General features: G+C 43.0%; 3 protein-coding genes and 1 long non-coding RNA gene across 15 annotated transcripts in view; 2 read left to right on the forward strand and 2 right to left on the reverse strand.

Moving 5' to 3' along the window:
* LOC135289706 (uncharacterized) overlaps positions 1–14,731 on the reverse strand; it is a 19,770-nt gene extending 5,039 nt beyond the window's left edge. Inside the window, exons 1-5 of one of the 4 annotated variants that reach the window (XR_010352435.1) lie at positions 14,507–14,731; positions 13,054–13,375; positions 11,095–11,173; positions 6,321–6,427; positions 1,736–1,924 (exon numbers count right to left, since the gene is read on the reverse strand). This is a non-coding gene — a long non-coding RNA (uncharacterized LOC135289706). Of the gene's footprint in view, positions 1–1,735; positions 1,925–6,320; positions 6,428–11,094; positions 11,174–13,053; positions 13,376–14,429 lie in introns of all 4 variants that reach the window. The other 3 variants (XR_010352433.1, XR_010352436.1, XR_010352434.1) reach the window with 3 other exon arrangements.
* Positions 2,713–12,602, forward strand: ALDOB (aldolase, fructose-bisphosphate B). Of its 2 annotated transcripts, none has more exons than XM_064403528.1 (9): positions 2,713–2,895; positions 9,042–9,179; positions 9,452–9,663; positions 10,173–10,227; positions 10,380–10,540; positions 10,764–10,847; positions 11,332–11,506; positions 11,650–11,849; positions 12,093–12,602. In XM_064403528.1, the coding sequence occupies exons 2-9, from the start codon at positions 9,068–9,070 to the stop codon at positions 12,186–12,188; spliced, it is 1,095 nt and encodes a 364-aa protein (XP_064259598.1). In that variant the 5' UTR covers positions 2,713–2,895; positions 9,042–9,067; the 3' UTR covers positions 12,189–12,602. The 2 variants fall into 2 exon arrangements, with proteins under 2 accessions (XP_064259598.1, XP_064259596.1); XM_064403526.1 differs by having other exon boundaries at positions 2,723–2,895; positions 9,058–9,179.
* Positions 14,726–18,164, forward strand: LOC135289705 (large ribosomal subunit protein mL50-like). Of its 2 annotated transcripts, none has more exons than XM_064403529.1 (2): positions 14,726–14,869; positions 15,614–18,164. In XM_064403529.1, the coding sequence occupies exons 1-2, from the start codon at positions 14,736–14,738 to the stop codon at positions 16,017–16,019; spliced, it is 540 nt and encodes a 179-aa protein (XP_064259599.1). In that variant the 5' UTR covers positions 14,726–14,735; the 3' UTR covers positions 16,020–18,164. The 2 variants fall into 2 exon arrangements, with proteins under 2 accessions (XP_064259599.1, XP_064259600.1); XM_064403530.1 differs by having other exon boundaries at positions 15,617–18,164.
* PLPPR1 (phospholipid phosphatase related 1) overlaps positions 17,952–26,194 on the reverse strand; it is a 117,593-nt gene continuing 109,350 nt past the window's right edge. For all 7 annotated transcript variants that reach the window (XM_064403520.1, XM_064403525.1, XM_064403522.1 and 4 more), the window contains 3 exons: positions 22,380–22,556; positions 20,352–20,483; positions 17,952–19,069 (listed from right to left, as the gene is read on the reverse strand). In XM_064403520.1, coding sequence (XP_064259590.1) covers positions 19,037–19,069; positions 20,352–20,483; positions 22,380–22,556 — 342 coding nt within the window. In that variant the 3' untranslated portion in view covers positions 17,952–19,036. The remainder of the gene's footprint in view (positions 19,070–20,351; positions 20,484–22,379; positions 22,557–26,194) is intronic.

Consider the following 26,194-nt stretch of genomic DNA (forward strand, 5'->3'; position numbering starts at 1 on the left):
GCTTAAATGCACCTTATGCATCTGCTTTACAGTGATGTTTCAAACACAGCTATAAGTCTTTTATATTGCAAGACTGTTTATATCAACTCTTTCATGAACATATAAAAAAGCCATGATATGTGTAGAACTGCCCCTGTACTTAGTTAGATATGTATTTAAGCAATCAATTCGCAGACATCCAAAACTCAAAACCAGCTAGTAATCCTTTCTCTAATAAATTATTATACTCTTCACTAAAAAAGTGTATCAGCAATCACTGCGATAGTCTGAATAACCATTTTTAAGAATACAAAAAACTGAGGGTAGTTGTTCTTTAGTGCAACTGACCTCCCTTCTTGTTCACCCTATCCTTATCCTTGACTGGGATCTTTGTCCTATGTCCTCCTTCCTATGCCAGAGGCTGAGGAGGATGAGGAGCCCCAGGATTGAGAGATGGTTCTGCCTCTGAAACTGAACTCCCACTGGGAGCCCTGTCTTCCTGGCCACTGGAAAGGTGTGAGAGTTGCCAGGTCTGAGATCAAACACTACCTCCATGAGACAGAATTACAGCTTGGATAATACAACAATTTTGGCATGGAATAGTTAGTGCGGGCAATGATTTGGTATTTATCATGGGCCAAGTTAGTTGTTTGATAAATGCAAGTACACTGCATATCACTCATGATGAAAGCTTTTCCCTCTTATTATTATTTAGGAAATCACACTACTATAACCTCATTTTTAAGGGGCATATTTATCCTCAAAGTATGATTATGTGTGATGGAAGTATGTACTCTTTTCCACTGTAACTTTAGTATCATTGTTATTTCTGCACAGTGTGGTCAGTGTGATGGGTCTGCATACTAACAGTGACATCATCTACTATAATTCTTCGTTTCATTTGCTGACCTGAAAAGGCTCCCATTCCTAAATTAAGTGAAAAAATTAAGTGTCTTGTATATTCACTTTTTTTTCCCCTGTGTCCTCAAAATCTCTGTGAGGACCTGTAATCCTGTGCTTGGAGTGCTGGATTGAAGGGTTAGAAGGCCTGGAAAGGATCACACCAGCAGTTATCCATCTGGAAATACATTTATGTACTTCTGAAGAGTTAAGAATGAAAGGTGGGCTGTAGGGGATTATTTAAAGTGCATCTAAATGTCTGACACTGCCTTTTTTCAAGAAGACTCCCACAGATTTTCTCTAATAGCCCATGAGACCGTATCACAGATGACATTGAGAATAAAACACTTCCAAGAACTTCCCTCCTGCATCAACTTCTAGCCAAACCAGGAACAACAGGGCTCAAACTCTGACTTTGAGGAAGAAGACCACCATTACGGCTCTTTCTTGGTCTCAAGAGGGTCTTAGATAAGATATTTAATTAAAATATTTTTAATCTATATTAGATGCTTCTGTTGTGGTGGAGAAACTTTAATACACCATGGGGTTTGTCTTTCTGCTAGGATGGGAGAAATAGAATGTAAAGCAAACACTGTAAAGCAGGGAAGGCTTTATGTCCATGTTACGTGTCATGGCTTCCTTCAGCAAAAAAGCATAGAAGGGCAGCATGGAGGAAAACAGAAGAAAGAAGCATAAGGCCTTTGACCACACTGTCAGCTCCTTCAGAGGTTTCTCTGCTGACTGGCAGTCTGGCAGGCTCCTAAAGTTTCCTACAAGCACTGACCTTGGCATGCAGCTGCACAAGAGAGGCTCAAGGAGGAAGACTGTGCTGTGGAGAAAGAAATCAGGGTCTCACCTGTCCTTGTAAAGGCCAAAGGGTCACTGCAGCAGCCAAACAAATGGAGAAACTACGTCATTCTTCAGGCAAACACTGGGTCTCTCTGGTAAAAACATGCCAATGTCCAAGGCTGCAGAGGGTGATGTTCCTGAGGGTATGATGCTTGTCCAGCAGTCCTTGTGCTATATTTCCCTCTAGGAGTACTGCCTGCAGGATGGGGAGAAAGAAATTAAAGCAAATAATCAAATCTATAGGCCTAGACTTGGTGAAAGGTTGTAATGTGGATTCATATAAACTGCAATGCTGATACACCATTTATACAGAATCAGTATCTTCCACTGAAAAATTCTGCTAAGCAACAGAGAAGTCTTCACATCACTGCAATATGGGTGGGCATCTCAGTGGGATTTGGGGGGGAAAATCTGGCTTGCAGCTGTGCACTTCCATGTGGGCATATGTGGTCTGACAACCATTAATTTCACAGGTACACTGTATTACAGAAAATCAGAACTTGCATTAAACTTTATCATAAAATCTGATACTGTAGCATCACATTTTGCCTTTCCACATACCAACTGGAAAAGGAACATATGGTTCCATGTAAGACTTTCCAGTGAGGAAAAGCAATGTAACACTTAGGAAGCCACTGAAATGATACCAGCTCATGCCAGTTAAGGATCTGTTGCATTGTTTCTGCATTTTGTTTTCTGCTCTTTCTTCCTGCAGTTTCCTAAATATAAGCTTTCAGAAGATCTAGCCCTAAACGATAAAGCTGTGTCCAAGATACCTGTAAGCAATTTGCATGGTTTCTCTTGTAGCTCTTTTTGGTCTGTTTTAGAAAGAGGAGGAATAATTTGAAATAACTGGAAAACATCTCAGTTTTACTGCATGAATGGCCTCATATATACAGGGGAGGGGAAAGGGGAGGAACAGCAGGAGCATGACCAGGTCTCATTGGAGGTGTGTGGTGGTGGTCTGATAGCCAGTGACCAGCCTTGAGCAGTGACACGTCCCCCAACAGCTTGCGGGGGAGGAGGGACAACAAAGGAGTGGAGGGGGAGGAAAAAAAAAAGCCCCACCAAGAATTTTATAAAAGTTAGTGATTTGAAGGAGAGGTCTCTTTGCCTGCAAACACCTCACCAGAAGCTTGTAGCAGCAGAGACATTGCCTACAAACAAGTAAGTATAATAATTTAATTTCTAAACTGTAAAGCTGGTACGTATATCAGCAGCTGAGACCTGGTGTGTTTATCTACAGTGGGCTTGGAAAGTTGTTTTTGGTTTTGTTTTAATTTTTTTTGCTTCAGGAAAAGCTTGTGAGAAATAAGCACTCAGCCATTCTGCAGTGGTCTTCTAAAGTGATCCATTTGCTGCTAACATTGGCTTTCTAACTTAGTTTAGTCACTTAGAACTCACTCACTCCTGGAGTCAGTGAGTGAATCCTCTGCCTAAGGCGACTAGAGCAATAACATACCTGCATTGCATTCTGTTGCTTTGTTTCATGTTTGGTTTTGCTTGTGATGTACATGAATTTCTGTTTTGCAAGGAGAACAGAGAATGACTGGAGAAGGCAGCTAGTCCTGACAGACATCAGTGTTGACAGAAGTGCAATTATGTGTGTTTGTTGTGCTGCAAACTTCTGATAAGTTTATTTAGGAAGGGGGTATGAGGTCTGCAGTGCAGGAAAACAAAGCCTGTTCTTGCATCTGTAGGCTGTAACCTTTGAAGCTGTGAACAGCCAGCTTCAGGAAATTGCTTGACCAACTCAAATCCTCACTGAATCTATGATCCTCTATCACTTACTCAACTATCCCATGTACTATTTAGTCCACCTGAGACTCTCACCACTGCTTCGGCCAGCCTCCCCTGCTGGCAATACAAGACTTGAATTCTCGTACAAGTCCAACAGCAATTTTTTACCTCCTCTGAGAAAAGTCCAGCCCTGAAAGAGAAGTAGCTTCTCCCTAATAACACTTGATTCCAAGCAACAATCTTCTTGCCACATTAGCCAAATCCAGCCATTCTGAGTGCTCTGCACTGATGCCAGAGGACAGGTCTCTGAACATAACCGCCTTTCATAGTTGCTAGGGAAATTAAATAGGGATACATTTGCTAGGGCTTGAGTATTGCTCTGAGGCTAACACAGAAATCAGCACAGGGAACAGTTCCTCCTGCAACAGCAGGTTGAATCAAGGTCTCTAGACAGAACATGAAGATAGTAAAAAAATTCAGAGGGCAAAAAACAACAAAGAAAATTTACAATCATATATGCCCCAAAGGACCGATGGAGATAGTGACATTAGCATGTCAATCAAATACATCTGCCCCTTTTTCTAGGTGACAGATGTCTGAGTATCTCTTTTTGTCCCATACCCTTGACACTTCTTAGAATACAGAAATGAAACATTTTGCTAACCCAAAACCTTCATCTCAGTGCAAAGATGATAGGAGAAATGCTCCATTATTTTCTTCATAGATATGAAGAGGCACCACTATCACCTTGACTCCTCAAAATAGGTACTCACAGAGAGTGACAGGGTAATTCAGGCTGAAAGGGACAGAGCAAGTCTGTAGTCCAAGCACCCCTTGCCCAAAGCAGGGTTAGACACAAGGTCAGACCAAGGTGCTCAGTTCTTTATTCAGGTGGGTCTTGGCAACCTGAAACGCTGGAGACACGGCAGCCTTTTTTGTCAATCTGTTACATGTCTTGGCTATCCTAGCAGTGAAAAAAATTCTTCATATCCAGTCTGAATCTTTTTAGTTTCAGTTTGTGCTTCTTGTCTCTCACTGTCCCATCACAGCCACTGTGAAAAGCCCACCTCTGCCTCTTCAATCACACTCTGTACATACTGAGGACTGCTGAGAGGTGCCCCCAAAGCCATCGCTGCTTGAGGCTGAACTAGACCCCACTCTGCAGACTCCTTCTCACAGAGCAAGTGCTGCAACCACTGATCTTGGTGGCATCTGTTGAACTAACTAACTTCAGTCTGTGTTTTTCCTGTACTGCAGGGGCCCAATACTGCATGCAGTATTCAGATGTCAATTACAGAGTGCTGAGCAAAGGGGGATAACCCATCTCCTCCCCTGGCTCTCCAAGCCAGACCCCTGCTCACACAGGATGCTTGGGCCCTTGCTGCTGGCCCTGTTCAGCTTGCTGCTGACAGGACCTTAGGCCATCCCCAAATAGCTGTTCCCTTGTTCCACTAGTCCTGGGAGAATTGCTGCCAGGGCTCTGCACCCCAGGCATTTGTCTTGGCCAGACTGCATGGTGGTCCTGTTGGCCTCTTCCCACCCCCATGGCCAGGCTCCTCTGCATAGTCACCCATCCATCAGACCTATCAAATAATCCTGCCAGCTGTGTGTCTTCTGCCACCTAGATAAGAATGTGCTCTGTCAGCAGGATGGACCTGGGCTTGCCCAGCCATTCATACCCCTCTGTTTTCCTACCAACTGTATTTATCTGTTTATATATTCAGCTGCTTCTTCTTCAAGCCCTGTTCTTTGGAAGCAAATTTCTTGTGTGCAGAGTTTATATTGCTGCCTGTCAGAGATTATGCTGAAGGGCTGTGTTTACTAGTAATTGAATAGGAAAGAGCTACATGTGTGGGATACAAGCTGCAGTTTAAAACTTTGATCCTGCACTTTTGGAACCAATTTTACAAAAGAAGGCAGTGCAGAGACCCAAAAGAAAAACTTAGAGATTCTGATCCAGTCTTCTCCCATCTGCAAACTGGGACTCAGGTGACATTTTATTAAGATTAGAAGATACCAGTCACATGAGGTTCTTGAAAAGAAAATATGCCAATGATGCATTGAAGTTTCTAAGATGATTGGAAGCAAAATGTAGCATTGTTCCTTCTGGTATTCATCTTCACTCTGCTCTTTGGTTCTCACTATTAATATTAACGTGATCAAGTGCTTGTGCTGCCATCTCACATTTCCCCTCAGCCCTTCTTTCTTATGGTAGCTGAGAGAAACCCAACATTTCAGCATTACAATATTTAGTTTTACAACTACGCTGTCCCCTGTTTCCACACCTCTACCTCCTTTTGGCCACAGGATGGGGGCTGAACAAAGAAATTTGTTTGCTTAAGGAGCTATTGAAGCCTGATAAGCACTCCAGGTAGTTATAAAGCTTGGGGGAGGAAGGGAGGTTTGAGCAGTTTTATTCTTTTGAGGTTCTATTCTAATTCTACTAAAAAAAATTTAAAAGTAAGCAGATACTACAAAGAGAATACATTGCATTCATACAATGTAAAATTAATCTGAAATTACTTGAGCTTGACACTTAGCCTACAGTCTAAAATCGGTAAATAAAAATAAAGCTTCTTGAAACACCTTAGTCGTGGGACAACTCCCAGTTACTGTTACTGAGATCACAATTCATTAGAACTGTCTTCTTCCTCAAAAAGTTGTCAATTTAAACAGATAAATCAGATTAAGACAAATAGGCTTTGTTCTTGGAAGACTGAAATGAGCTTTGCAGCTCTGGCAGCCTGGGCACAACTGTTTTTTCTCAAGACTTGTGAGATGACATATCTAGCTCTTTGAGGGGATATGAGGATGGTAAAATTAATGCTTTTATGGGCGTGCTGGGAGCTTACTCTTTACAAGGTGGCTTCATGAAATGTTACTGAAGTGTAAGGTTTCTCCACTCCTCTTCTGCCTTTCCCCCTGCTCAGAGCAGGACCTTGCAGCAGAGACACTCTTTCTGAAAGCAGACATGAAGATCCTCAGAAATTATTATTCTTATACAAGAATCACAGAAAAACAAAATCCTAAATCAAGGGTACTACAACATTCTGCACCTTTGAGCTATTATAAGGTTTACAAATGTTCTTTTGTCCTCATTTCTTCACCATTTCAGCTAGAAACACTAGCCTTTTATTCCTCCCTGTAGCTCAGCAGAGTAGCTGGGAACCACTCACCATGGCCTTAAAGATAATTTTGGGAAGACTTTGGGCAGATCTACACTGGCTCCTTCACACTCAGCAATATACTTGCATAGATACTGGAACTAATTTGCTGCCTTCCCATTCATCACTCTGAAACTACACTTCGTTGTTTCAGTCTCTCAGAGTTTTCACGTAGAACAGCATTATTCACTGAAAACTCATATTTACGTATTTTTAAAATTTGCCTTGCAGGCTGGTTTTGAGTGATAAGTGTCTCCTTGTTATCTTTAGGCAAACACTGGGAATAAGTAAGATAGAGCAGACATTAGTCTCATTGTTTATTGCATTGCTGGAAAGAAAGTGTACCCATCATAATATGATTGGAGTAACAGGTAATCTTGCAGTCCAGTCAGCTGAATTCCAGGTTACCTGGATACACCTCCTGGTGCTGTAACACAGCTCCAAACTGCAACTTTAAAATGCCACCCCTGATTTAGCAATTCATTAGCTCTGACCTTGGACAAGATCATATTTTTACCAGAGCAGAATTTCCCAGTCTTCTCCACAGAGGCTCTAAACTACTAGAGTGACTCCTTATCATTTTGCATAATGACTTATTTAACAGTAGTGTGGTTTTAACTGAGGTGCTCATCACCAAGATATTATTAAAATAATCATAATAACAAGCCAGTTTCCTCTTTTTAAGACATATCCAACACAGAAAGCAGGTGAGGGATAAGGAGAGTTGTAGGTGAAGTGAAGTAGCCATGCAGCATGAACTGTAAATTTTCAAATTCTTCTGAGTGAGTTGAAAAGGCCAAGAGCTGGAAGTGATGGAGCTATGATCACCACAGTAGAAGGATGGTTCCCAGAGTTCTGGCCATAGGCTGACAGAGACAGAGAGGGGTTCAGGTAAGCCTGTTTCACCAGGACCACAGCAAGAAGGCATTACAGCCTTCTGAAAAGCAGGGAACTCTCTCTAATTTAATTAAGTCTTCATCCTGCACTCCTTCATCTTCCCTCTAAACCTAAAATTACTCACTCTGTGGTAAGCTGCATGTGAAAATTTCCAGGCTTAGCTTGCAAAGGAGTAAAGCAGAACCTGCATCTGACTGGCCTGTACTGGCAGACAATGCCATTTGAATCTTGTAGAATAACATTATCAGTACCAAAGTACCTTCAGCTATAAATCAGGGACATGAATTTACAGCTGTTACCATACTCTGATGGCATCATTGCCAGAAAATTTTGGCACCTTTTGACATGCAATTCAGAACTCTGTACCTTATCATGACTAGCAGACAGATTCTTCATTGTTTCTCCCCATTATGGCCTTCAGCACAAAGGATAAGACAAGGATTCCCTGGCATCACAGCATCTGTGTGCAGGGAAATAAGAAGCTGGATGTGGCTGGCTACATGCTTATAAAGGGAGAAATATTTTCTGGCCATCTCTGATGGAATGGGAAATGGCATGTTCCCATTCCTATCTCAGGCAGAGTTTGGGAATAGAAAATGCAAACACTGTCCAGAGGCTTGCCCTTTTGAAGGAAAACATGATATTTGAGATCTTTCATGTTGTTTTTAATCAAGTGCCTTCTGGATTTACCATCCATTAATAACAACGGAGGTGTTGCTTAGCTATCGCATATCATAAACTGAGGAAAAGAGCTTTTCTGTTTCACACTTACAGGCCTATACTCAGAAAAGTAACTTCGACTATTCAGATGATCAGAGAAACTGTAATTTAATGCCATATAACCAAAACTTTAAGACCAAGAATTCTGTCATGTCAAGACAGAACCCAGATTTCAGGTGCTGGGTAGCTGCAGCTGGTAACCCTCTACCACAGCTAAAAAGATGGAATTGAGGGGTGAATTCTCCTAAGGCCCCAAATGTTCTGTAGAGGAAGCAATGCACTACAGTTATGAAAGCAACCATAGGGAGAAAAATTACAAACCCAGGCAAAAGGTTAGGGATGGAATATCAACCAGACACAGCAGCAAATACTGCCAACAGAGTCAGGAAATAGAAGAGGAGCAGTGTCAGGAAATGTGTAAAGGTAAGCAACAGAATAACTGGCATTCTACTGACAGGAACCAAGAAGTAGGTGGAGTCAGCAATTTTTTTACTTGTTACTTAATGTGTGTTTTTATTGCAGACTGACCTTCCTGTATTTTATGAGCAAATCCAGGTAAAATGCAGAGTCTTTACAACTTTGGTTCTAGAAGGATGTGGTAGGATGTGTCTCCTGCATTTCTTTCTAGTTTTTCCAGACACACTAAGCCTAGAAGAACTCAAATGGATTTCTGGTCATATTTTCTATGATAATATGGACCAGACAAGCACCAAGAGCCCTGCAGAGGAAACACCCGAATGATGTTACTGGTTCACAGTCTCCCCAAGAATTACTTGTAATTACTTGTAACAGGAATTCTCTCCCACAGATAAGTCAACATGACCCACCAGTTCCCAGCACTGTCTCCAGAGCAGAAGAAAGCTCTTGCAGACATTGCTCAGCGGATTGTGGCTTCAGGAAAGGGGATCCTAGCTGCAGATGAATCAGTGGGTAAGTTCTGGACATCAATCAGTTAGCAATACGCAAGATGTTTTTTTCTTTCAGTTTTGCTTTATATTTGAAATTAGTAGAGTAGATGAAAAAACACTTTGAAACTGTTGTCTGAGCAGAACAATTCAGCCAGGCAGGGCTGCAGCTATAACAATAAAAGCTTACAAACTATGGGTTGAGAAGGGAAGCTCTGAACTGAAGCCCCAGTTCATTACTACTTATTGGGACCAGGAGGCCAGCCAAGCCTAGAACCTCTTTGTCCACCTCACTAGGTACCATGGGGAACAGGCTGCAGCGGATCAATGTGGAGAACACAGAGGAGAACCGCCGAGCTTTTAGAGAGGTCCTCTTCTCTTCGGACACTTCCATCAACCAGAGCATTGGGGGAGTGATCCTTTTCCATGAGACCCTCTATCAGAAAGACAGCAATGGAAAGCCATTCCCAGCAATCATCAAGGAAAAAGGCATTGTGGTGGGAATTAAGGTGAGCATCTGATGCCAGGCTGGCACCATAATCCAAATCCTATTTATAGAGAAAATTATATTTGGGGCTGCACTGTCTTCTAAATAACACTGCCTCCTCCCCCTCTCCTCCACCCCCCCTTCCTTTTTTTGTCCTTGATTTTAAAATTCCCTGTGTTGCTTTAGTGCAACTAACTAGAGGCACATTTTGCAGGAACTTTCCATACACCAACTCCCATCTACTCCCCATTCACTGCAAATAAGTCTCTCCATGCAGTGACCTAAACCTAATTAATCTGACAGAGTTCTTTAACCATTCCCTGCAGGCATCTATATACACACTGACCCTCCTGTTATCCAGTTCATTCCTTTTTCTTCCCCTTTGCTCCAGCATTTCCTTCCTTTGCACCCTGAGCATGTTAAGGTCCACACATTAGTAACAGTCCGCCTTCAAAGGCAGACTAGACATGGGTAAGAATTAGATCAACTGCCATCTTTCTGTAACCCTTCCTGTTTTTCTGACTTCCACAGCTGGATAAAGGCACAGCACCTCTAGCAGGAACAAATGGAGAAACCACCATCCAAGGTAAGGACAGATCTAAGGAGCCTAAGCTATGGCCCAAGCAGCAAAGCCATAGGGTGACTCATCTGAGATGCAGCCTTGGCTGGAGTCACAGTACTCTCCAGTGCTCCGTGCTGAAGAGCAGCTCTCAGTGAAGCATTGCCCTCCCTCTGCAGGGCTGGATGGGCTGGCTGAACGCTGTGCCCAGTACAAGAAAGATGGTGCTGACTTTGGAAAGTGGCGTGCAGTGCTGAAGATCACCAGCACAACACCCTCTCAGCTTGCCATCCAGGAGAATGCCAACACATTGGCACGCTATGCCAGTATCTGCCAGCAGGTACCTCCCCTCCAGTAACCTTTCCCGAGATGCTACTGCCCCTTCTCCCTGTTCCCTGTGATAATACACTAGGTAGCTCAAAAGGAGAATCACTGTGAGGGTTTTGGGAAAGACAAAGAGGAAGGGCAGAACAGCAGGAAGGAATACCACCAAAGTCAGGAGAAACATGAAGAACAGTTTTACTTCCATAGCCCTAAAGAATCCCCTGTCTTTCTTTTCCTAGCATGGCTTGGTACCCATCGTGGAGCCAGAAATCCTGCCTGATGGAGACCATGATCTCCAGCGCTGTCAGTATGTCACAGAGAAGGTAAGAAGAGATTCCTCCCTCTGTGCTCTCCCTCACAAACCAGCAGCTAAACTTTGTGCAGTTTGTGCTCACAGATCTCAAAGAGATTTGATCCTTCATAATTGAATAACAAAAATGAGCTGCTCCTAGGCACATAACAAATAAATAGGAAATCCAAGAGTATTTTCCATGCTTTTGGATTTTCACTTCAATGACAATATAAGCATTTTCAATCTCAAAAAGATGTAACAGGACCAAACCCAATTACCTCAATTTCAGCAAGGACAAATCCCTTAAATATGAAGAGTTGTATCCTGGTCATCTCAAAAGTAGTGGGGCTTCCACAACTGCAACTCCAGAAATAAATGTCATGAGAAAGCAAAATTCAATTTGATCTTGCTACAGTACGAGAAATGCTTATTCCTGCAAAGAATAAGCTGTCTTTCCACAGCAGCCTGAGGTGAAGATCTGAGCAGAGGTCTGTATTGAATCCTCCTGTTTTCAGGTTCTGGCTGCTGTCTACAAGGCTTTGAATGATCATCACGTGTACCTGGAGGGGACACTGCTGAAACCCAACATGGTGACAGCTGGGCATTCCTGCTCCAAGAAGTACACCCCTCAGGATGTAGCCATAGCAACTGTCACTACTCTCCTCCGCACCGTTCCTGCTGCTGTTCCTGGTGATTCCTGATCCAGTCCTTTCTCTTCATTCCCACTCTCTCTCCTACCTCTGACATACCTGCTCCTCTGTCCTCTGGCAAGTAAAGACCGGGGATTGAGGTGGCTGGAACATTATTTCTAAACCTCAAAACCTCTCTTATAGGAATCTGCTTCCTGTCTGGAGGTCAGAGTGAAGAGGAGGCTTCTCTCAACCTGAATGCCATGAATCAGTGCCCTCTGCCCAAGCCTTGGAAACTGACCTTTTCCTATGGGAGAGCCCTGCAAGCCTCTGCCCTGGCTGCATGGTTGGGCAAAAGCGAGAACAAGAAGGCTGCTCAGGAGGCCTTCCGCAAGCGGGCACAGGTACGAGGCTTCCCCGAGCAGAAAGAAGAGCTGTCACCATGAAGGGACACACGTTGTCACCTTCCTAAGACTGCTCTTGATCCCACCCCTCCTGGCACTTCTTGTTCACCAGGAGCACTACTCTGTTATGTCTGCCTTGCTTGGTTACTCCTGCTGGTTGTTCTTTACACACCTGCCTTGCTTACTCCATGCTGATGGTTTCCCCCTCTTTTCTTTCTTTTTTTTTTTCCTCTTCTTTTTCAGATTAACAGTTTGGCTTGCAGGGGCCAGTATGTCCAGTCTGGGAAGAATGATGCAGCTGCCATGCAGTCCCTGTTCACTGCCAGCTACACCTACTGAAACAACAGGAACCTTCCTTCCTCCTGTCCCTTCTCACAGAGTGGAAGATATTCAGAAATTAAAGAAAAACATAGAAATCTAATTTCCCTTACCCTACACCAAACTGGAGATAGAATGGCTTAGCTTCCTCTCCACCCTTCACTCCCACAATTTACCAAGGGGATATTCTTTTTTCATTTGCACATTCCAAGGAAAGGGAATTTTTTCCAAACAACAAACAACAGCTGCCAATGAATCATGAACCTACCCTCCCTCAGTTTGAAACTTAGCCCCTGGAATAGCAGGCAGATTCAGTAGTTCTCTAGCAATTCAAATAGCTACCCTTGCCCATTACCACATTTAGCAGCCACAATCCTGAATTATAAAACCTGACTGTGTATTCAATCATGTCAATAAAACAGTAATTGAAAACTACTCTCTACCTCACAATTCTTTTTGTTTTGTGTAAACTTTACAATATCTTTCACACATCTGTGCTTTTCTGTGATCCTTGCAAAGATTGAGTCACAAAATGTTGAAGCTGGTGAGCTTGGGAAACTCTGAGGATATCAAAGGGAAATAACCCAATAGTGGCACAGCTGGAGAGGTTAATCCTGCCAACAGAAGTCCAGCAGACAGGAAAACACTTGGGAGATATACACAGCAAGCAGTTCTGGGGAATCAGGCTGCAGATAAACAACACTACCTTCAGAAGCATCTCATGTCTCTGGAGAACCATTACTGGTGAGATGAGGCTGCTAAACACTGTGTTAGGGTTGCACACATTGAGTCAGGGCTGTGTAAAGTCTGTCCTTACAAATCACCTCTACACTGGCGTTCTACACAATAATTAACACAAAGCATGCATGAAGGCATCTTGGCCTACCTGTGGTGTAGCTTGAGTAATGAGGCTGATGTTGCAGACACACAGTTTGATCTTTGGCACATTGCTGTGCCCCTGTTAAAGGTGCAAGCTTCGTTAGCAAAAACACAGTCAGATGGTCATGAAAGAAGGCATAAATGGCAAAAACAGCAGGCCTAAGGTTATGTAGGAGTATTTGCTTGGCTACATGCTACACCAATCAACTCATGAGGCCTTGGAGCAGCCCCCTAAACAGTCAGGGTCAGGCAACCCAGGGGACTCCATGTCTTGTTCAGGGTCACTCTCTCTGCTGGCTGCTCCTCCTGGCCACTGGCACTCGCTGCTCCTGCCAACAAATACAGGGAAAACAGGCAAAATCACTGTCCTGTAACCACCTCCTCAGGGCCTCTGAGTTAGCAACCAGTGTGTCACACACGCGATAAATAAACAGTCAAAACCCTTCAGTGGATCCAGTCACTGCATAATTAAGGCTTGTGTTAAGTCTCTCCTGACAATGAACAAACGGCCAGTGATTTGCCAAAAAAACACTCCAGAGCCTGATGCTAGTGTCAGGAATAACACCTCTTTCCTGCTTCAGCTGTAGTCCTCTGGATCTCCACATACCTGAGTTCACAAGAAACCTCTGCTCCTGATGAGCAGCATCCTACTGATACTCTGATTGAAGAGGAATCTCAGAACCATTTGCATTAAAAATGACCTGAAAGATCATGTTTTTCAACCCATCCAGTTCCAACCTCTCTGCCATGGGCAGGGACAGCTTCCACTAGACCAGGTTGCTCTGAGCCCTGTCCAAACCTGGCTGTGAATATTTCCAGGCATGGGACATTCCCAGATTCTCTGGGCAACCTGTGTTAAGGCCTCGCTGCCTTCACAGTAAAGAAATTATTCCAAATATCTACTCTTCCCTTTTTAGTTTAAAACTGTCCCCCATTATCCTGTCACTGTCTGTGTAGAAAGTTCCTCTTCCTCTTTTTTATCAGCCACCATCAGCACCAAGATTACAAAAATTTTCCCCTATTTATACACACTAGTAAGCAAAATAATTAATATTTATTGACTACAAGTTTTCTAGTTTTTATTAGAAATAGTATTCTGTCTGCTGTCAGTTAATGAGCCTCTTTCTTCTCATGCTAATTAGTCTGCATGCTCAGTCTTTCTTTTCAGTCAGTAGTTTCTTAAATTGCTGGCCACAAGTTGATGATCTGTCCTTATTGGAGTGGCCTTTTACCCCATCCGAGCTGATTCAGCTCAGGTGCTGCGTTTGCTTTATCAGTTTGTTCCTTGTCTCGGGGGTTCTGCCAAATGTCCTTGTGCCCATAAATCCTACATTCTTTGTGTCCATCATCAGAGGTGCATCCTTCCTCCCAAGTCTTGCTAACCTCCCCTGTGTCTGAGGTCACTGAAGGCTGTCAAGCCCTACACCTCACCAAGGCAATTGAGCCAACAAGTAACCTGCCTTTCAAAGGCCTGGTCATCCCTTTGAGCTTGGTGGCTAGTTTCTGTTACACGAACAAAAATCTCCCTTCCTGTCGATTAGGCCTGAAAGCACACAAAGACCAAACATCAAAGAACGCCTTTTCCTAAGGAAATTTCCACTTTCCTGAGGAAAGTTCCGTTTCCCAGAGAGGGGGCTGGCTTGAGGGGACGGACTACATTTCCCATGAGGCTCTGCGGGCGCGGCGCAAATGCGTCACCCGCGGTGGCCGCGGGAAGGCGCCCGGCGCGCCCCCAGCATGGCGGCGGTGCGGGCGCTGCGGGCGGCGGCGCGGCGGAGCCCGGGGCTCGGCCCCGCGGGGCTCAGGGCGCTCTGGGGCCGCAGGTACCCGCAGGGCACGGGGTGGGAGCGGCTTCTGGCCTTCTCCGCATGCCGGGCCTTAACCGGGCCGTGGAGGTCATCTAGCCCGACAGCCCCTGAGCAAGTCGCTCCGGGTTTGTCAGGCGGCTTTGGAATGTCCTCAGGGAAGGAGACTCCGCGGGTTCTCTGGGCAGCCAGCGCCCGCCGAGGCGCGCTGCTGCCGGGCTGCGGTGGTGCAGGGTTGGAGCCTTTAGAGCTGCTTTCGTTACGAGTGGGAAGAGTGGGATTTCGCGGATCGAAAACCAGTTCCTCTGTGACATTTTGCGTGAAACCACGCATGGGTTGTTGACTAGGGGCATATGAGAAGACAAAGTTTTTTACTTAAAAACTAATAATGATTTTTAATTTTTTTTTTTTTACATATGGGCACTGATTTTCTTCTGTGGTAGTTATTTTCTGATACGCTTTTTATTCACAGCAAATTAGAAAATGGAGCTGTAACTCCAAAAAGAAAAGAAGTAGCTAATCCTGTTAAAAGGCTGTTTTCACTCAGACCAGTGAAAGGAGGTGGGTGGGTGATGGCTCTGCAGAGGCAGCCCGTGTGCGGAGCAGCACCGGGGAACGCCTGTGCACTTGTGGCTGACAGACCTGACGAGTCCAGGGGATGTGTGGAGTGTCTGGAGTGAGTGGTTTAAAACACCACGAATACAAAAACGCTCTGACTCTGTCTTGAGTAGCGCAGAGGCTGAAACTGTGTTCTGGTGCCAGCAGGAAGGAGGGAAGAGAAGTGGAAGCAGACGGAGCAGTTCCTGAGAAGGAGAAGGAGGAGAGGAGCGAGGCCAGCCTGATCCGCCCCCCGCCTCGCCGCCGGAGCTACGTGCCGCCCCAGGACCTGCAGAGCTGCCTCGAGTCCCACGTCAGGGAGGTCTTCGGGCCCGCTGTTCCCGAGGACTGGCAGCAGGCTCCCCTGCAGGAGACCAGGCTGAAGCATCGCCTGCTGGCCCGGCTGGCGGCAGAGCTGGGACACGCCGTGCCCAACTCGCAGCTGCACCGCATGCGCCGCGCCGGGGACGTGCTGGGCTTCTATCGCAGCCCCGTCAAGGACGGCACCGAGATCGATGAACTCGTGGCCGCAGAGCTGCCCCCGAACCTGAAAATCATCTGGCAGCAGTGAGTCCCCCCACAGAGCATCCCTGTGCCTGGCTGGTGCTGCAGGACAGCAGCACGGCCCTCTGGCTGGGGTGAGCTGTGAATTTCAGTAATAAAGGTTCACTGAAATCACTCAGTAATGGTGAAGTCTCCAACTTCAGCCCTATAAAAACACTGCTGTCGAGGCATCTTGTTGAATTCTCCAGTGTCTGTTAAGGGTCCAGTTTTTTAAGTCTTTGAGTGTTAGTTTTTCTTCCCATCTAACTGATTATGCTGGTCTGATTTTAATCAGAGGAGGGAAGCAGTGAAGTCAGGAGGACAAGAAAATAAATTCTGAGAAATGCATAGTACTTTATGAGTGTTTTTTGTAAAACAAGTTGTTTCCAGTGAGGTTGAGAGTCTGTGTGATCTTTCTGGGAATAATCCAGAAATACCTGGTTATACCACTCCAAGCCTTGAACCCTTGCTCCTCTGTTTTTTTTCAGTGTGCATATGTATGAAGCACACTCAGGCACTGCTGCTTCTGTGTGTTACAGTGCTCAGTTTCTCAACTGAGCAAATTTCTCAAGTGCTGCTTCTCAAAAGCTCTGAAGAAATTTAAGAAATGCTTTCTTTTCTTCTTTTGGCTCTTGGAGAATTACAGAATACTGTAAGTATAAACTTTCATGTTCCACTACGGGGTGAACTGGGGTGAGTGCACTGAGAATGTTTCACTGATCATCATGAATGTTCACAAATCCCTCCCCTGTAGCTTATGAGAAACCACAGTGTGACAAATAAGTAACTGTCATCTTGTTGGCTTCAGAGGCTCTTTGGGAGCAGTGAATTGGAAGTTACTTGCTTCCTGTTTTGTGGTGTCTGAGTTGAGTGAAATTGCTGTTTCCCTGATCTCAGACATACCAGTCCCTTGGAGGTGCAGACCTCATGCTTCCATCAGCAGAGAAAGCTGCAAGGCCTGGAGTACAAGGGAAGAGGATCACACATGGCTTTTGAGATGCAAAACATTTAACTGCTTGTAACAAGCTGAAGAAGCAGAAATCTGAAATGACAGCAAAGTCACAGCACCTGTGCCATGGGAGAGCAAGATTTCTAGACGATTAATTACTTTATCCCTGATGAAGTCTGTCACTTTTAAAAGTTTGTCACTTCAGTTGAATTGAATTATAAATAAATAAATATAAGCCCTACTCACGCATCTTTCTTTGTTTTAAGCCAGAGCAGTTGTGAAGATCAGAAGAAAGTGTGAAAAAGCCAGCTTGGGAGGGTATTTCTTGATAAAATGACTCAGAACAGATTTTTCCCTTTGGAATTTTGATTACAGCTGCAGTGAGGAGCCCAGAACACTTAGAAAAGGCTCCTCATGGCCACAGGCAGCGTGGCCCAAGTCTGATCCTTATATTCCTAAGCCAGAAGCAGACATCAGTAGAGTCAGAAGAAGGAGGAACACAGACGTTCCAGGGTTTTTTTTGTGTCATAGGTAAATGAAAGACTGGCTCACGTGTTTGCTTTTTTAATAATTTTTTTTTGCTTCTGTTTTGGAAAAAATATTAAAAAAAAAAGCCAAGAAGAACCAACATGGAAATGTGAGGTAAACATTCCAGTAAAAGTACAGAGGCTCCATTCTTTAAAGGAGACACACAGCAGTTATCACCATGCTAGAAGAATGAGATGCAGGAAAATCCTAGAAACAGTGAAAAATCATTTAATGAAGCCTTTGCCCTAATTCTAACCATTGTAAATGGGCTTTTTTTAATTGTTGTTCTTCTTCCCTTCCCCAACCCACATTTAGTTATCTTTATAATGCTAAGACGAAGTTGTTAAATTGTAATATAGCAGTTTTGATATAAATTCTGTATGGCAGAATTTACAAAAAAAATGCAGACTGCTACTACAGACTCAGCTTCTTTCTGTCTTTCTTTCTGCTTTTATGTCTTTTTCTTTCTTTCTGTCTTTCTCCCTGTCTTTTCTTGTCTTTGTCTTTTTTTTTCCTGTCTTTTCAAAGCCCCTCAGGAAAAAAAAAAATACTTGGGTCAGCAAAACTGGCTTCTTGGCTGTGCCAGTTTGAAAGCCAAGGAATGCCACCCTGGTGAAGGAGTGGTGCTACATTTCCTTTGCACCAGTGTCACTAGTTACCCCACAAATCTATGATGAAAGGATGAAACACTTAAAGCGCAGCCTCAGCCCCGCAGTGGTGGCTGTATATCCCCATAGTCAATTCCTGAAGCCAGGTTTCACTGGGAGCTTTAGCTGGGCCTCGGGGAGGAATGTGGATCTAGGGAGATGATATAGTCAGCTCACATGCTATCAGCTACTACTATAAATTTTGACGTCCAGTCTGTCTATACTGCAGACCAGGGATGTTGTTTTAGTTATTCTTCAATAACTAGCACAATCACCCACACCAGAACAACCAGGCTTTGATTCAGTGAGGTGCTTAAGGACATGCTTCTAGTTTGGGAACTGGGTGGCAACTGAAGTCCATGAGACCTAGGGAACACTTAAGTAGCTCACTGAATCAAAGATGGATTTTTGTTTTTTGTTGATAGTATCATTCAGGTTAGATTCCTGATCACTGTTATTTTCATAGGAATTAAATATATGCAATTACTTCTAATCCATGCTGAGTTTAGTCCAATGAGAATCTGACCCAGCACTTCTTATGGTAAGAAAAGGTAAAAGTGATTTTTTCCCCCACAAGATATATAAATTCAAAACTGAGAAGAAAAAAATTTGTGTACAAATATCACATAACAACATCAACAATTCTATAGATGTAGTTCCTCAGTGCACACTTTAAACAAGAAAAGGGATTTTTTTGTTCTTTTTCTGTTTTGCTTTTAAAGTCTGGCATAATAATATTAAAGCTGACAAAAAATCAGGGCAAGCTACATCACTTCCTCATACAAAAAAAGTACAAAACATTAGCCTCTAACTAGACATAACATAATACTGGTCATCACAGTTAGACATTTAGTAACTGTGTGTCTTGGAGTATTTTACTGGAGGGTAGTAAAAAATAGCTTCAGCTGCTGATCTCCCATCTCAGGTTACTTCAGTCATAGAGGCAGAGTGATTCTGCAAAGAGGAAAAGGCAAACACATGAATGTTTGTATACAGCAGTCTGGCACTGACATACCCTACTAGTGTGCAAAAGCAGTGGGAAAAACCCTCACTCATAAAACCTGCATTGTAGATGTATGGTCAATAATTATAATTTAAGAAAATCATGTTGATTCCTGGTGGACATCAACAGTTAAAGTTCAGTTCCTACCTGCATTTCACAGTCCAGTAGCTATAAACAGCTGTCTGGACAAAATGTTTCTCACAGCTCATGAATATTGTCACCTGCTCAGCCTTTCTGTCTACACAACACAATGTGGATATATATAAGTAGCACTTAGTTTCTGGACTATAAACCTATCAAGAGAACATCTAATGCACACAGTTCTGCAGATTTAGTAGAAAGTCTTCCAGTAAATCTTTGCCTAATCAAAACTGAACCTCTTCAATTAAGCAAAGTATTTCCAGACATTAGAGACCGCATTTTTCCCATTTTTTAAAAAAATCCTCTTTTCAGTTTATTTCACAAAGAGTTTAACAAAAGTTGCTATTGATCTTGCTACACATCATGTGTGATAGGCCATCTAATAAAGGAAGTACAATTTAAAGACCAAAGAAATTATACCAGTGTATTTCAGATAAACTCAGGAACTACAGTTTATCCTTGTTCCCAGGATTTCTGGCAGCTTCCATTTACTTGTCTGTTTTGAAAGGACTGAATATGATGTGGTTATGCCAAAATAAACCATTTAAATTTAGGTATTTTAACAGAAACACTGTCAATATTGATATTCCCACTAGCTATTTTTTTGCAGGCTTGAAAGAATGCTAATATTTTTTCTTCTGATGAATTAGAGATAGAAAAAAGTATATGATTTCTTCTTATTATAGAAGATACTGAGCAGTAATGAGGACAAAAAACCTAATCTCTGTAATATTTTTGAGGACAGAATAGTTTATCCTCAAGAAAGAGTAAATGCTTCATACATCTCAAAAGTTTTCTAGAATGCAAATAAGCAGAATTATTTTTACTTTTCTCTCAGTTTTCTATTATTCTAAGCAAAAGTTTGTAAGGCATGTGAAATCCTACTTCGTTAGCTGTGGACATGTATGGGGACAGAAGATCTACAGTATTTGTTAGTTTCAGGAATAAATGCCTCAAACTCTGCTATGATGCAGATTCACTCTGTTCAATGGGCTTGAAATGAGGCACATGTGGTCAGGTACAAAACTACTTTTTACTCTGATGCAACTGAAAATATGCTCGGTGATGATCTGGATAGGAGATTTACAGTACCTGTGCACTCAGTGTCTCCAGAGGACTTTCCACCCTGGGAAAAGCCATTAGTGGCATTCCTCGTGGGTCTTCAGGCTTCGGTTTAGAAGGAGCTGCATGACTGCCCTTAAAGTTATGGACAACACATATCCCCTGTGCAATGCAGAAAAAAACAGAGTGAGGTCAGTATATCCCTCCCCAGGAAAAACCTGGAGGGAGAATGAGTTACTATGTACACAACTGAAAGAATTTAACCTGAGTTTGGGTTCAAGGCATCATCTGTGTCAGCCTTGGACCACAGTGTAGTTACTGACATGGCTGGGCATGATGGACTGCCTTGGTGATGAACCATTCTCAGCCTTTTTACATTTCACACTGGATACAGCAGAGACCCCCATGTATGCCTTATTATCCCAGAACCAGAGACTGCCCAAATGATGCCCTTTAGTGGCCAAATATTCCCTTCAGACTCTGACTTTGTCATTTCTAAACAGTGAACACAGCTCTGTGGAGGGTTGAACCTCCCTCACATCTGGATGCCACCATTTAGCACCATTCCTGCATGCTTCCAGCACCACTGCGGTTCTGATGCTGGAAGCATGCAGGAATGTTTATCCCACAAATCCCTCCGTTATGCATAACCAGACTCATAGCACTCACATGGTGATGGTGATGCCAGTAACAGCAACCATGCACAGCAGTGGGTAGCTTGAGGACATGATATAAAGAAGGTACACAGGAGCTGACACATTTGCTGGTGGAGTGATTTCTTGCTGACTGCTCCCCTTCACTGCCACAGACCCAAGCAAGAAGCAGGCTGCAGCCCGGGTGGGTCCTGTGCCAGCAGGATCTGTGCCAGGGATCTGACAGCACCCCTCTGGGGAGGCCCCTTCCACCACTCTGAAATTCAGTTTGTGACACTTGCAGGGTGCCAGAAGGTCTGCAAGGTCAAAATACAGCTGGGGACAGGCTGTCACTGCCACCAACAGGTACTGGGAGCACAGACACTGTGCTGGCCTGATAGATAGGGCAGCTGCCTCTTAAGTTGCATGGGTGAGATTTAAACTGCCCTTCCCAGCAGGAACCAGACAAATTATTCACATTAAAGTCAAGGAGATTCAGGTCAGAGGCTGTAGACATCTTTTTATCTGAAATGAGCACAGGAATAAATGACTCTTGAAGGTTTGTTGATGCTTTTTCAAGTACAGAATAGAAAAAAAATGAGTGACAGGACAATCGAGATTTAAGGGATCTTTGAAACCTAATCCCTCCTGATTACAGGGATAAAGTGTCTGTTGCTATGTAGTGGATAGTTTTGAAGCATATTTTGATTAAATGGAACCCGGCACATTTCTTGGTATAAGTGAGAGTGACCTGGACTGCTTGCTGTGTGAGTAAATCCTCAGCAAGAGACCTCTCACCAAACAAAACATTTAAACCATACAGCCCACAGGAGAGCAAGTTACACTCAGAGTCTGGAGAGATTCTCTTCCTAGATTCAGTGGGAAGGCCTTTCATGTATTTTAGAATGTTTGTGAGGGGGAAACGATTTCAGCTTTCTCTAAAAGCTGCAAAGGGAGGTAGTTTTATCTCCAAGGGAATTTATCCTGACCTTCCCTTTTACTGCACTTCTTGTATGGTCTGAAACAAAATGGAGAACCGGGATCACAGCTCAGAGCCCCAGAGAACACCCTGTACCTCACATTTTTGCCAAATACAAGCCACACAGAGGGGTTTTGCAACACGGAGAAGGAGTCTCAAACACACCCTCCTTTTGATATTGAAAACTACACCACCTTTTGCAGCATTTTCCAGGACAGATCAAGTAACAACACGGAGAGTAATTAAAATAATTGAAATACAGAAAATGTACAAATGCTACCAAATTAGACTTACCAATTAGTACGTTCCTGATTTCATATTAGGATTCTTTGATAAAACTTTTAATTAGATGGGACTATAATTAGATCTTGCAGGCTACAAGTGATTACATTTTTTTTTTTAACTGTGTTATATTTAAAGGGAATGCAGAAAGACTGATGGACTTACCAGAAACAAGGCCACAGCACTCCCCAGGATGAAGCCTGCAATCACATCTGAACAGTGGTTTCGATACTCAGACACTCGATTTAGCCCAGTGAGGAAGGCAGCACACAGGGTTCCCAGACACAGCACGGGCTTGGCTAGCCTGCTACTCTTTGTTTTAATTGTGCTTGTGATGTACATCTGCAAGAAAGGGCAAACCAAAAAGAAAAAGGGTTTCCACCAGAAACACATCTTTCCCACCTGGACAAATCCTAAATCAGCAAAGATGTGACAACCCCCCTGATTCATTAAAAAATAAAAAGGCACTGGGAAATGGAGGAAGAGGTTTCAGGTAATTTATAGAACAACTTTAGGAGTACAAACCCAATACTGTTAAGTTATGGGAAATATCCTCCTGTATTTATATACTGGACCTTTTCTGAGCAGTTATGCACAGGCTCAGCTTTACTGATTTTGTGCAAGTACCAGTTCATATGGTGGCAAACCTGCACTCTGAATGCACACGATTAAATTTTGCAAAGGGACACAGGGGCTCATGTTTATACTCCTGCAGAAACTGTAATGTGCAGAAGATGGAGTGCTTAGAATGTGTATGAACTAACTGCTCCAGTTTCCTAGATGGTTTTAAGTTTAAGGAACAGAAAACACAGAGAAACCATTCCAACCATTTCCCCTGTAAGATGAAAGGAAACAGTGTGAGAGAGGTTTCTTTCAAAACAAAGTTGATTTTGGGTTTCACATGAAGTTTCACGGTTCTCAAAATATTTTTTAACGAATCCCACATGATTCTGGAAGTTTACTGGGAAATTTTTTAATACATTCTGACAGAGAGTAAAAACATGTGGCTCACAGTTAGCAGCCTCTCATTAGTGCCAGAGCCACAAAATAACAAAGATGAAGCAAACTGAGCCTGATAGCAAAGCAATTCATTAAAATCCTTTTCAGACAACAAGTATGTAAGCCCACGTGATTTCCAAACTTCGATAATTTGAGATGTTGCTGCTTGTTTTGTTTTTCACACCTGAACCTGACTGCAGCAGATGCTTTATGACAGCTAACAGTGAGCACTAGGCGGCAATCTTGCCCCAGTCTTGGCTGGCAGGTTAAGCTGCACCTATCACCGAAACCCACATTAAGGTTCTTTGGAAACAATAGGGAAAAAATCAAATCATTGCCACTGCGTGAATAATTACCACCCACCTTTTCACCCTATGCACTCCTAGTCAATTCAATCGAGCAACAGGAAGTCAGATTGCTGTTTGCAGCGTCCGAAGGAAAACCCATAACCTCTTTAAAGTAACAACGCAGTCCTGCTGTGACAGCTGTGAACCACAGCTGCAGAGAACAACCCACACATGCTTGTCTCCTTACAGGTAAGAGATGAAGCTGGATCTTTGGGTTACCCACATGGGAGAGCTCTCTTTGTCACAGACGGGAAGCATCTGTAATTGGAGTTTCACACATCTTGGCAATAAAATGTAAACTTGTAGTAAAAAGAACATTTTTAGCAAGGAAGGTAATTAACAATGTGAACAGATTGCTGAAGGAAATCTGTTAAACACTTGTGAGGAGGGTTTTAAACAAGACGAACTGTTTTCCCAGAAGGTGGGCTCCAGTTCGTTCCTAAGTCACACTCTATGTTCAGAAATAACTGGGAGAGCTTCTCCATTCTGATCAGACTTCCCAATCACTGCAGCTTGATCTCTATTGTCCGGACCCAAAAGCCAATATATTTTTTTAGGATTCCCATAGTGCTTACCCACATTTAGAGCTGAACCACTTTACCCACATGGTTTCAGAGTTCTGTACAAGAGACCAAAATCTCAGTGAAACCAAAACATTTGGTTTCCTACATACAGCAAATGTTTTTGAAAATTTCCCACAATGCCATCCATAGAGTAAATTTATTTACAAAACTCTAAATGTTGAAACCAGAGAGAAGGAAAGATGTGAATAAAAAAATATGTATAGAACACATTAAAAGATAAACTACACATGATTTAACTATTTAATTTGTCTGTTCAGCTTTTTTGGTGTGATCTTATCAGGAGACTTAAGCAGTGTATTTAGCAATATGCCATGTGTGATAGCAGCGTTTATCCCATGTGATTCCTCTCCCATTTTTTTCAGAGAGACAAAGTCATAGACAGGGAGGCTTTTTGTCTGCAAGTTTAAAATAGACATGTACATTTTTATATGTATATGCAAATATATGCATGTATTTAGAACACGTTATATCTATAATGAGAAAGGCAGAGTGGAAGAAATCTGTCTTGTCCCTTCAGTAGAGGAGATTTGTGACAGTTTATTTTCCTTGGAAAATTCAAAATTTCATACCACTATTACAAAAGTCTGTGTCCTAGAAGTTTTATGGACAATATTTTCTTTTTCCATAGAGATTCCTACAATGAAAGAGAAGCAGAACCTTTGACAACAATGCTCAGTGCAGCTGTTCATGGTTATAAGGCCTTGAATTGATCAGGGTTGCAGGAGGTATTTGCCGTAGTGTCCTCTGCTATTCAGCATTTCCAAAACTTGGAGGATTCATGTCCAGGAGCGGAGAACCCAGAGAAGCTGACTTTAGTCAGTGGGTGGATGGTGGTGGCTGGACTATGAGCTCAGAAATGCTCATTAAGCCTCAGCCTCGACAAACTGCACCTGGACTAAGCCCATATTGAGCATATCAGAGACACTAGCTGTTCCCAAGATCTAACAGGTGTCTAACAAGTACCTGTTTTTTAATGAACAGCCTTGGCAACTTATTTTTCTTGCCTAAATAACAATCCAAGTGGTTGTTATAATATTTTTCTTAAACAAACCTTCAAAGGAAGTTACTGACTGAATTGTGGCTACGATGGAAAATTCCTGCTCTCCTGGGGTCATCTAAACAAGGGTCCAAAGTGAGATCTTTTTCTGCTCTTGACTCCCAGAAGATAAGGGGGTAATGTGTGCGTCTCAAACACTGATAAATGGATGGCTGTAGAGCCAACAAAGGTCTGTTGAAAAAAATAGACAAGAACTGTTGGTAATAACCAAGGATTGTTGTTATTAACATGGCAATGAGAAATACCATGTTTTGGCTGGAGAAAGGCAGCCAGAGATAGGGCATTTTTCTGTGACAAACAACTATAACACAGCACAGAAAATGGACATGGACTACAGGGTGGGATTAAAACTACCCATTTCCAGAAAGACTGGAAGAATGGACTGCACACGATAATTAATTTACAGAGAAAGTGAGAAACACATCTTTGGGGTGAGCAAACCTGCCCATAAAGAGGTATTCTCCCAAGCCCAGGCAGTGCCCCCAGACATCTGGGGACTGATTGCCTGGACATCTCATGGGCTGGGCCAATGCAAGTGGATTGATGTTTAAACCAGGACTGACATCCTATCAGCTGGATTCATGCTGGAACCAGGAATGGTGATCTCTTTTTCTAACCATTTATTTTTAATCGGAAAAGGAACTTAAATTCATGTGAGTTCACAGCAGCTTGCACTAGGTACAGTGACTGCCATCTGTTCCTGTGATCATTCTGGGGGACTGATAAAAGTTCTTTAGATGACATTCTTATTTTTTTTATAAGTATGGAAGCCAGGGCTGCCAGCCTTTTTCTCTTTCCCCTACTTCAGGCATACAAATTAATTTCCACCTGCAGAGGTCACAGAAGTGATGCTTTGGGTTTTCCTCAACTTCTTTAGAAGGTGACAAAGAAAAGTCTAGTTGATTAAATATAAACCCCAGATTATAAAAAACCAAAACCAAACACCAAAAACCCCCAAAGCCAAACCAGTCACAGTGGTTTCAGTAGCCAAGT

Source organism: Passer domesticus, chromosome Z (genome assembly GCF_036417665.1).
Source record: "Passer domesticus isolate bPasDom1 chromosome Z, bPasDom1.hap1, whole genome shotgun sequence".
Classification (NCBI taxonomy): Eukaryota; Metazoa; Chordata; class Aves; order Passeriformes; family Passeridae; genus Passer; species Passer domesticus.